The sequence below is a fragment of the Bubalus kerabau genome, chromosome 11, assembly GCF_029407905.1.
Source record: "Bubalus kerabau isolate K-KA32 ecotype Philippines breed swamp buffalo chromosome 11, PCC_UOA_SB_1v2, whole genome shotgun sequence".
In the NCBI taxonomy this organism is placed as follows: Eukaryota; Metazoa; Chordata; class Mammalia; order Artiodactyla; family Bovidae; genus Bubalus; species Bubalus kerabau.
In genome coordinates this window covers 71,580,603-71,591,984 of record NC_073634.1, presented here as the reverse complement: position 1 = coordinate 71,591,984, position 11,382 = coordinate 71,580,603, and the positions used below count along the sequence as shown (strand labels likewise).

General features: G+C 43.8%; 1 protein-coding gene across 3 annotated transcripts; it reads left to right on the top strand.

Moving 5' to 3' along the window:
• The first annotated feature begins 955 nt into the window (after window positions 1–955).
• On the top strand, window positions 956–11,044 carry LOC129623297 (periphilin-1-like). 3 transcript variants are annotated; one of them, XR_008700466.1, is made up of 3 exons: window positions 956–2,264; window positions 8,036–8,465; window positions 10,109–11,044. XR_008700466.1 is itself a non-coding variant. In XM_055540585.1 (2 exons), the coding sequence occupies exons 1-2, from the start codon at window positions 8,079–8,081 to the stop codon at window positions 10,142–10,144; spliced, it is 423 nt and encodes a 140-aa protein (XP_055396560.1). In that variant the 5' UTR covers window positions 7,885–8,078; the 3' UTR covers window positions 10,145–11,044. The 3 variants fall into 3 exon arrangements, 1 of the variants encoding a protein (XP_055396560.1); XR_008700467.1 differs by lacking the exon at window positions 956–2,264 and adding an exon at window positions 6,988–7,417; XM_055540585.1 differs by lacking the exon at window positions 956–2,264 and having other exon boundaries at window positions 7,885–8,465.
• Window positions 11,045–11,382: the final 338 nt, after the last annotated feature.

The window sequence follows — 11,382 nt, the reverse complement described above, 5'->3', positions numbered from 1 at the left end:
CAGAGAGCATGTATGCATCTCAAGCACGAGAATGGAGTGAGGGGGCAGAGGAGACAATAAGTACTTAACAAGTGACTGTACGCCAGGTGTGACGAGCATTTTGCATCGTAATTCATGTACTCCTCCCAGTGACACTACAGTGTTTATATTACCACCTTCATTGATGAAGGAACCAAGATGGAGAGAGGTTAAATGTTTTACCTAATGATAAAACATGTACGTTATAAAATAGAGGTTCCACAGGTAAAATCTCCCCTTTCACAAAAGAAAATTTTTTTAAGTTCAGTATAACAGCTAAAAAATCAAGGCAGACCACCATGTTTTAGCGCACCCACAGAATGCCATCGGTCCTTTAGATGAAAATGCCAGATGAAGATTTACAGATGATTTTCCCAACAGAGACAAGGAGGCATAGTTCTTATGGGCAGCTCCAGGACAAGAGAAATAGTCAGGAAGAAAAGGAGTAGCAGGAAAAGGGAGAATCAGGAAAGAAGAAAATCGACTTGCAAATTGGAAAACTGAGTCAGGTAAATCCAAAGATCACCACGAAAGGGCCACTGGAGGACTTCACGTGCTATCACTTGGTAAAGTCATTCACCAGCAGATAAAACTGCCTCCCTAGCACTGAGACTCTCTGAGAATTCACTGGCCCAGAAGTACAGACCCTGCAGAGTCACTTCTAATAGGGAGAAACAGTGAGCAAAACTATCAACACCCTTTCTTTCCCCTGCACTGCCATTTCAATATAACTTCCTGGGTCAGGCAATCCCTGATCCTTCCTGGATTGCAGGCCATACCCACCAAAGCAGACACAAACCCAGAGAACCAAATCTGCAATGAAGCCACTGAGAGTTATAAGGAGAGAATTGCCAGGTAGAATGAGCAGGCTTGAGACTGCAGTAGACAACAGAGGAGGTTTAATTTCATCATGCAGGGGAAGATTGGCAAGTGCTGGGAGCCGGCACATTGCATATTGAGTGAGGATCTGGAATAGCTCAACTGGAATTCTATCACTTCCGGGAGCCAGCGTGAGGCACTCCGCCCATGACAAAGGTCATGAGGAAGGAGGCTCGGCATACGCAAAGGCGGGATCGAGCCTCAGGAGTCCCCCTGGAAATTCTCGAGCATCTACCCCCAAAACCAGAGTCTGCCTACTTTCTGCTTTGTGCTTTCACCTACACCTCTGACTTTACGGGGGGCTGTCCCCCACTACCTCTCTCTGAAAAAAGAGTTAGCTCACAGCTCCAGTTAATAATTCCTGGGTGTGACAGTGTTTAACCTACAAACTCCTTTGGAAATCCTCTAGCCTGCCTGAATGGGTTTTTCCGGCCACATGTGATTGTTCAGAGCCTCCCAACTGTGAGAGGCAGGAGATGTTCTAAACTGCCTAAACACAGATTCCTTTGAGTAGTTAAAAGATTGATTAGAAAATGTATTGGTGAAGGGTTTTTCACTTGTTGGGCCAATGTTTGCTGCTAAGTCTCCATACTCCTACTGTGTCCTTGGCAGTGTATTGATTGATATAATGGGTGTATAGAAATGTAAAATGCAGCTTTGTTCAATGCTTTTTGGAAGGCTGGCGCCTGACTTTGGAATAATCACCTTTAGAGAAAGATAAGTTTCTTAAAATGTTAACAGGCCTCCGGGCCAGAAGATGATGTCTATCACCTGAACTTTTGCATATGATAAGTTTACAGGAAAAAAGCCTGGCTTGCTGCATGACTCTACCCCTTCCCCCATTATCCTCTATGCATAACTTAAGGTATAAAAACTACTTTGGAAAATAAAGTGCGGGCCTTGTTCACTGAAACTTGGTCTCCCCATGTCATTCTTCCCTTTAACTTCTGGCTGAGCGTCCATCTGGAGCGTGGATGTCCTCTGCGACCATTTATTTGCCTGGGCTTCTAAGACCCACTCGAGAAGGTGTCTAAGGTGGGGCACCTTCCGCTATTCGAGAGGGCGCCTGCGGCCTCCGTGGTCAGAGCTAACCTGGTGTCACGGGTTATATTGATTTTCCGCGTAAACCAAGCCACTCAGCTTCTTTTCTCCACTGAATTTTCTTACTGAGCTATCCTTATTTCAGCCGCTTTTCTCCACTGAATTTCCTCACTGAGCTATCCTTATTCTATTACTCTTTGTATCCTTAATTAAAGTGTAATTAAGCAGTTATTCCCTGACCCTCGCCTAGCCGTCTCTCCTTCGAATACCCTGGATCAGCCGGGGCTGGTCCCCGGCAGGTGGCGCCCGAGACAGGATTTTCGAAGGTAAGCTCCCTGCAATTAGGGTCATCAGCTCTATTTGCTCCCCGTTCTCGGAACAACTGGGTCATCAGCTCTCTTGTTCCCCCACGGAACAGTTTGGGTCATCAGCTCTACTGCTCCCCCCTCGGAACAGTTTGGGTCATCAGCCTTCTGTTTCCCCCCCGGGACAATCTGGGTCACCAGCCCTATTGTCCTTCCAGTGTTCGGGACGGCTAGGACCCCACTCAAGGGTGCCGCGGACCCCCCTGTAGGATAGACAGGGCTGAGGAGTGGAAAGTGTTGAAAGTGTTGAAGACTTAGAGAAAACGGTTTCTGAAGTTAAAAGGCCAAAGAAAGGCCTGATCTTTTGATAGCTAAAAGCAAAATCCTCTATTATACTTAATTTTCTGACATGGGTAACACTGAATCAAATGAAAGACAGCTCTTTATAGGAGTAGTTTTACAGTTATTAAATAAAAGAGGAATCAAAGTTAAAAAATCTACCATTCAATCATTTTTTTCCTTTGTACAAGAACACTGTCCCTGGTTTCCAGACGAAGGCTCTGTTAACTTAGATGTCTGGGAAAAAGTAGGAAAACAGCTAAAAACTTACCATGCCGAACATGGCTCAGAAAAGGTGCCTAATGACGCCTTTTCCTTATGGAATATCATTAGAGATGTCTTAGACCCTGCCCCGGATTCAGAAAAAGTACATCTTAAAAGGGATAGTGAAGAAAATGCTGTAGCTAAACCTGCCCCTGATTCTAAAAGAGTAACCCTTAAAGAGGAAAGTGAGGTCGAAACTGTAGTTAAACCTGAGGAAAATGAGAAAAACGAAGACCCACCTGACTATCGGCAACTAAGAAAAATGTTAGCAGCCATGACTACTCAGGAACAACTTAAAGATAGGGATGAGAAACAAGATCAGCCTTCCCCAAAAGGAAAAGAAAATTTAGACGAGATAACAACTAAATATCACTCCGATGAAGATTGGCATCTCTTAAACAAAGATGCCCCAAAAAGCCTAAGAGAAACTTCCCCTATCAGGCCATCTGCTCCAAGGAACCTAAGGGAAATGTCTCCCATTAGGCCATATACCCCTAGGGATTTCCAAGAGACCTTCCCAGTTACTCCATATGTAACCTCTGGATACCAAACAGTTCAAAGAGCTCCAGAGTACAGAGCAGAAAATATGGAACCCATGCCTTTGCCACCACCTCCCATACCAAGCCGTACAGGTCCTATTAAACCCGCATTATTGCCGCCACCTCCCTATCGAAGTGGGAGAGCTCCAATATCGATCCCACGGAGACGGGCCTTCTCTGTCCCTGGCGAGAAATTCGATCCCCAACTTCAGGCTTGTTTCCCTTTAATTTTTGACAATGATGAAAGAGAACAAAAGGCTATCGACTGGGAGCCTGTTTCCTTTCAATTGGTCAAAGAACTTAAAAATGCATGTATTTCATATGGGCCTAAAGCCCCATATACGATGCAGCTAGTAGAAAATTTAACAGGCCAATGGTTAACACCTCGAGAGTGGAAAACAATTGCTAAGGCCTGCCTGTCCGGAGGACATTTCATACTTTGGAAATCTGAATATGATGATCTCGCTCGTATATATGCTTTTTCTAACCAAAATACTGACCTTAAACATATCACTGAACCTATATTACTTGGACAGACCGACTACCCCTCGTATGACGAACAGATGAAATTAGATAGGACTGCTATACAACAGGTGGCTGATTGTGCCTTTACTGCCTGGCGCTCATTGCCCGATGGTAAGGCATCTGGTACTGCTCTATCTGATATTAAACAAAAGTCAGAAGAGCCATTTGAAGACTTTGTCTCACGACTCTCAGAAGCTGTCCAGAGAATAATTTCCGATTCCGAGGGAGCTAAATTATTAACAAAACACTTGGCCTTTGAAAATGCTAATTCCACCTGCCAGGCTATATTGCGCCCTATTAGAAGAACTGGATCCTTAATTGATTATATGAAACAGTGTGCAGATGTAGGACCGTCAATGCTACAGGGTGTTGCTATAGCTGCAGCAATAAAAGGAAATTCTTATCAGCAGACAGTCCAAACTTTTTTTACTAACAAGAATAAGCCATCACAAGGCGATCCCAATAACCAAGGCAGGAATGCATTCCCTAAAACTTGTTTTTCCTGTGGCCAGGAGGGACACACTTTTCGTGAGTGCCCTCAAAGAACACCCGGTTCTTATCTGCCTAATCCGGCCCAACCGGCTGCGTCTGCTCCGCAAAACCCTGGCCCCCTGCCCATTAATCCTAGGTCTCTTTGCCCTCGCTGCCAGAGAGGATATCATTGGGCAAGGGACTGTAGGTCACGATTCCATAGAAATGGAGTCTTTTTAGGCCCCGACCAGCAGTCGGGAAACGGGTTGAGGGGCCAGCCCCAGGCCCCGACAACGATTGGGGCAGCCTCACTGAACCCATTCATTCCCTTCGTTCCGTCGCAGAGCTCATCAGAGCAACCCCAGGCAGTGCAGGACTGGACCTCAGTTCCACCACCTCAACAATATTAACACCAGATAGCCCCACTATAAAAATCCCTACAGGAGTTAAAGGCCCGTTACCAATAGGCCTGGTAAGAATTATACTAGGCAGAGGTTCCCTAGCTATACAAGGTCTTACAATTATTCCTGGAGTAATTGACTCAGATTATACAGGAGAAATTCAGATAATGATTTCACCCCCGACTAAAACTTTCCAAATATATCAGGGACAGAGAATAGCCCAACTTTTACTTTTGCCTTATCATACTGCAATTGGGCAAACAGCCACCCAAAATGAAAGGCAGGACAAAAGATTTGGATCTAGTGACATGGCTTTTTGGGTAACAGAAATTACTAAGAAGCGTCCTATGAAATCTATTCTCGTTAGTGGCAAGTCTATTGAAGGACTATTAGATACAGGGGCAGACGTTTCTTGTATTTCTGGGAAAGACTGGCCCAGTTCCTGGCCCACACATACGACTGAAAATGATTTGGTGGGCATAGAAAGAGCTCCTGCAGTAGCTAAAAGTGCAAAAATTTTAGATTGGCAATTTGAGAATACCCGTGGAACATTCCAACCGTATGTAATTCCTTCACTCCCCTTTTCCCTGTGGGGGAGAGATGTGCTGTCTCAAATGGGCATGTTACTTTTTAGCCCTGATGATAAAGTAACTTTTCAAATGCTACAAATGGGCTATGACCCCTCAAAAGGGTTAGGTAAACAGCAGACAGGAATAATTGAGCCAATTTGCCCGGCTCCTCGAAAGTTCCGTACTGGATTAGGGTATCCAAATTTTTGATGGAGGCCATTGTTTTTGCTGCCGACCCCATTACGTAGAAATCTCAAGACCCGGTGTGGGTAGAACAATGGCCTCTGACTAAAGAAAAACTACTGGCAGCCAAAGCGTTAATTTCTGAACAACTAGGATTGGGACATATTGAGCCCTCCAATAGCCCCTGGAATACTCCTATTTTTGTTATTAAGAAAAAATCTGGCAAGTGGCGACTTTTACAAGATTTGAGAGCTATTAATGCCACTATGGAAGATATGGGGGCCTTACAACCTGGGCTTCCTTCCCCAGTAGCCATCCCAGAAGGATATAATATTATTGTAATTGATTTGCAAGACTGTTTTTTCACCATCCCCTTAAATGCTGAGGATAAAAAGCGATTTGCCTTTAGTTTACCAGCAGAAAATTTTAAACAGCCTCATTTAAGGTTTCAATGGAAAGTGTTGCCCCAGGGAATGAAAAATAGCCCTACTCTATGTCAAAAATTTGTTAATGCTGCTTTAAAAGATGTTAGAGCTAAATATGAACAGGTCTATATGATTCACTATATGGATGATATTTTAATAGCTCATCCTGATAGAGCTCATTTACAAACTGTCCTCCAGGATCTGACCCAGGCATTAACAGACAGAGGCTTAAAAATTGCCCCAGAGAAAATTCAAGTCAATCCGCCCATAACTTACTTAGGACGGGTTATCAATTCAGAAACTGTGACTCATGCCCCATTAAAATTGAGAAAAGATCATCTTATTACTTTAAATGATTATCAAAAACTTTTAGGCGACATTAATTGGATCAGACCTTATTTAAAATTAACCACTGCTGAATTAAAACCTCTTTTTAACATTTTACGCGGGGATCCTGATCCAACTTCTAAGAGACAATTAACTACTGAGGCTCAGGAGGCCTTAGAAAAGGTGGAAGCAGCTTTATCCGATAGCTATGTAAAAAGAGTTAATTTACAAACAAATTGGCAATTCCTCTGCCTAGCTACTCCAACAGCACCTACAGGAGTTTTATGGCAAAATGGCCCCCTAGAATGGGTCCATCTCCCCGCCCAGGCTAAAAAAGTAGTGGCCTCTTATCCAGGACTGATAGCTACGTTGATATTGAAAGGGAGAAAACGTAGCATTGAATTATTTGGTAAAGAACCAGCAAAAATTGTGATTCCATATAATAAAGAACAACTCGATGCTCTTCTAATGTTTGATGAGAATTGGCAGATTGCTATAGGAAATTATTTTGGCCAAATTCTGCATCATTTACCTTCACATGTTTTGCTAAATTTTATGTCTAAACACCCGGTTATTTTTCCTGTTAGATGTAAATACTCTCCCATCTCAGATGCTCAAATGGTTTTTACTGACGGATCTGCTAATGGCAGAGCTTCTATAGTTACAAAAGATCAGCGTAAAGTTTTACACACGCAGGAGACTTCGGCCCAGAGAGCTGAACTCACAGCTGTTATAGAGGCCTTTGTTACGTTTGCAGAGGAGGAATTTAATCTTTACTCTGATTCTCAGTATGTGGTCAGGCTGTTTCCACATATTGAGACTGCGGTCCTGCCCGAGAACAAAACTGCAATATTTCACTTGTTAACTAAATTGCAGCAGCAAATTTGGAAACGAAGCCGAGCATATTTTATTGGACACATTCGGGCTCATTCCGGATTGCCCGGCCCTTTAAATGCCTTTAATGATTTGGCTGACTTGTTAACTAGAAGTACAGTGGCTACTGTGATTGAGGAGGCCAGAGCCTCTCATTCACTCCACCATCAAAATGCTACTGCACTAAGATATCAATTTCAGATTCCTCGAGAATCTGCTCGGGAGATTGTTCGTTCCTGTTCTCATTGTCCCACTACTGTAAATAGTTTACCTATGGGAGTTAATCCTCGCGGTCTTAAACCTAATGCACTCTGGCAGATGGATGTAACTCATGTCTCTTCATTTGGAAAATTGTCTTTTGTTCATGTAACTGTAGATACTTTTTCTCATGTTATTATTGCAACTGCTCGCACAGGGGAAGCAGTTAAAGATGTAATACAACATCTCTTTACTTGTTTCTCATATATGGGTCTGCCAAAAGCCTTGAAAACTGATAATGCTCCTGCTTACACATCTAAGTCTTTTCAGGAATTTTGTCTAAAGTTTCAAATTAAACATAATACAGGCATTCCTTATAATCCCCAGGGACAAGCCATTGTGGAAAGAGCACACCAAACATTAAAAATCCAAATTCAAAAATTAAAAGAAGGGGAGTTTAAGTATAGCTCTCCCCATCAAATCTTGCAACATGCTCTTTTCGTAATAAATATTTTAAATGCCGATTCGGCCGGAATTACTGCAATGCTTCGCCATTGGTGCCCTGAGCAGCTGAATGCAAAACCATTAGTTAAATGGAAGGACCTCCTTTCCGGACAATGGAAAGGTCCCGACCCATTGTTAACCAGTGGTCGAGGATATGCTTGCATTTTTCCACAGGACGCAGATTCTCCAATTTGGGTTCCAGACAGATTGATTCGCCATGTCTCAGCCCCTCGGATACCGGATTCCCCAGCTGCCGCGACCCCGAAAAAGGAAGGGACCTCCTCTGCCTTCACTCCCCCCGCCAGCACGGGAAACGCCGCCGGCGTCGGGACAACTGACATCGGAGATCCCGGATGAGCAAGGAACGGATCCACCCACCAAGCAGATGTCTCAACTTCATATACAGGATATTGCTCCTCCCGATCCTTTGCCTCACAAAAGGGTGTCAGGCCGCCTGACTCAGGCGACCCGGAATGCCTCCATACCTACTTGGGGACAAATAAAAACACTCTGCCACCAGGCACGGGGAATAGCTTCCTTACAGGGATCTCCAGCTTCTCCTGAGAAACTGTTTATTGCCATGCTTGCTTTGCTTTCCTGTCAGGTAAGCGCCTCCCCTATTCCAACCAAATATTGGGCGTATCTCCCAGATCCTCCAACTTTCCAAGTTGTTACTTGGGATAATGAGCCTATACGGGTCAACACAGACCAACCCCAGCTCTTGGGAGGATCCTATACTTCTTACACTAGAGATAAATATCCTATTAACTTCAACTATACCTTCAGGGGATTAACAGGTGATTTCCCTGTTTGCTTTAACTTCCCCAATGACCTTAGAAGCTTTATTACCCCCACCAAAGAAGGATGTGTTGGGGCCTCTAAAAAAATAATTATAACAGATTCCTGGTCTTTACGTCATCGATCAGCTTGGGTATTATTGGCTCGTATGCCCGGGATTCTTGACCCCTATGTAACCCTGCATTCCAAATCTCCACCAAAATATCCGAATTGTTATAAGGTTGCTCCTTCAGAGAAAGTATGGAACACCATAGACAGTCGTACAGGGTATCCGACTTGGACATCTTGTACTTATGATTCAAGGATTGATTATAGGATACCAGGAGGTGGAGATTATACTATTCAGGACTGGAGCAACCCGAATCCAGGTGAGGATCCATTGGCCAATGATACATTTGAGGGCAGATTCGAGAATTGGGATAGGATTCCTCTTCCTTGGCCAACACATGCCACTAGAAGGCATCGTAATCAATTTGTTCCTCCCATGCTGTCTTATACAACGAAGAAACAGACCTATTGGCAACCTGATATTTGGAGAGCCCTTGCTGCTACTGCTCCTGTCTCCTTGTACCGCCCAGATAGCAATTCTACTTATTCTGTTTTAGCTTGTCTACCCTCCCCTTATGTTTTTCTTTTTACTAATGACTCCAAGAAGCTTAATGTACGCATGAATTATTCAGGTGGACCTAATATAGTAACTTGTGAACAATGTATGCTTTCATCTTGTTTGACCCCTCAATATAATGTTTGCTCTTTTGTGGTGTTACAACGCCCACCCTATCTCATGATACCTGTGACAGTGACTACCCACTGGTATGACAATTACGGCCTTGCCGTGTTACAACAACTACGAGATTTAATGCGACAACGGCGATTTGTGGGCTTACTTATTTTAGGAATATCGGCTTTGATAGCAGCAATTACTTCTGTTACTGCGGCAGCAATATCATTGAGTCAACAAGTGCATACTGCCCAATATGTTGATACCATGTCTAAAAATGTCTCTTTAACTCTAGCAACACAGGAAGTTATAGATAGAAAATTGGAGATGAGAGTAGATGCCTTAGAAGAGGCAATAATGCATATTGGGACTGAGTTACAGGCGTTAAAAGTGAAAATGGCTCTGTCTTGCCACGCTGATTACCGGTGGATATGCGTGACATCTTTGAAGGTAAATGAGACAGATTATGAATGGGAAAAAATCAAAAATCATATCTCAGGTGTTTGGAACAGCTCTGACATTGGCCTGGACTTAGGGAAACTTCATAATCAAATACAGACCCTGGAACACTCTCGACTGGATTTTACTGCCGCTGGGGCAGCTAATGACTTTTTTCACACTTTCTCTAACTTCATTTCAGGAAAAAACATTCTGTCTAATATCCTTGGGTACATCGCTGCTGGTGCTTTAGTTTTGCTTCTCATATTCATTCTTCCTTGTATTGTCAGGATTCTTCGGCAGAACATTCAGAAGCTCGCGACTGAGCTGCATCTGGCTGTTTTAAGAAATAAAAAAGGGGGAGATGCTGGGAGCCGGCACATTGCATATTGAGTGAGGATCTGGAATAGCTCAACTGGAATTCTATCACTTCCGGGAGCCAGCGTGAGGCACTCCGCCCATGACAAAGGTCATGAGGAAGGAGGCTCGGCATACGCAAAGGCGGGATCGAGCCTCAGGAGTCCCCCTGGAAATTCTCGAGCATCTACCCCCAAAACCAGAGTCTGCCTACTTTCTGCTTTGTGCTTTCACCTACACCTCTGACTTTACGGGGGGCTGTCCCCCACTACCTCTCTCTGAAAAAAGAGTTAGCTCACAGCTCCAGTTAATAATTCCTGGGTGTGACAGTGTTTAACCTACAAACTCCTTTGGAAATCCTCTAGCCTGCCTGAATGGGTTTTTCCGGCCACATGTGATTGTTCAGAGCCTCCCAACTGTGAGAGGCAGGAGATGTTCTAAACTGCCTAAACACAGATTCCTTTGAGTAGTTAAAAGATTGATTAGAAAATGTATTGGTGAAGGGTTTTTCACTTGTTGGGCCAATGTTTGCTGCTAAGTCTCCATACTCCTACTGTGTCCTTGGCAGTGTATTGATTGATATAATGGGTGTATAGAAATGTAAAATGCAGCTTTGTTCAATGCTTTTTGGAAGGCTGGCGCCTGACTTTGGAATAATCACCTTTAGAGAAAGATAAGTTTCTTAAAATGTTAACAGGCCTCCGGGCCAGAAGATGATGTCTATCACCTGAACTTTTGCATATGATAAGTTTACAGGAAAAAAGCCTGGCTTGCTGCATGACTCTACCCCTTCCCCCATTATCCTCTATGCATAACTTAAGGTATAAAAACTACTTTGGAAAATAAAGTGCGGGCCTTGTTCACTGAAACTTGGTCTCCCCATGTCATTCTTCCCTTTAACTTCTGGCTGAGCGTCCATCTGGAGCGTGGATGTCCTCTGCGACCATTTATTTGCCTGGGCTTCTAAGACCCACTCGAGAAGGTGTCTAAGGTGGGGCACCTTCCGCTATTCGAGAGGGCGCCTGCGGCCTCCGTGGTCAGAGCTAACCTGGTGTCACGGGTTATATTGATTTTCCGCGTAAACCAAGCCACTCAGCTTCTTTTCTCCACTGAATTTTCTTACTGAGCTATCCTTATTTCAGCCGCTTTTCTCCACTGAATTTCCTCACTGAGCTATCCTTATTCTATTACTCTTTGTATCCTTAAT

Coding starts and splice junctions, on each gene's coding strand:
- LOC129623297 (XM_055540585.1), top strand. CDS start 8,079: ATGTCTCAGCCCCTCGGATACCGGATTCCCCAGCTGCCGCGACCCCGA. Junction 8,466..10,108: donor TTGCTTTGCTTTCCTGTCAG/GTAAGCGCCTCC, acceptor TTGTATTGTCAG/GATTCTTCGGCAGAACATTC.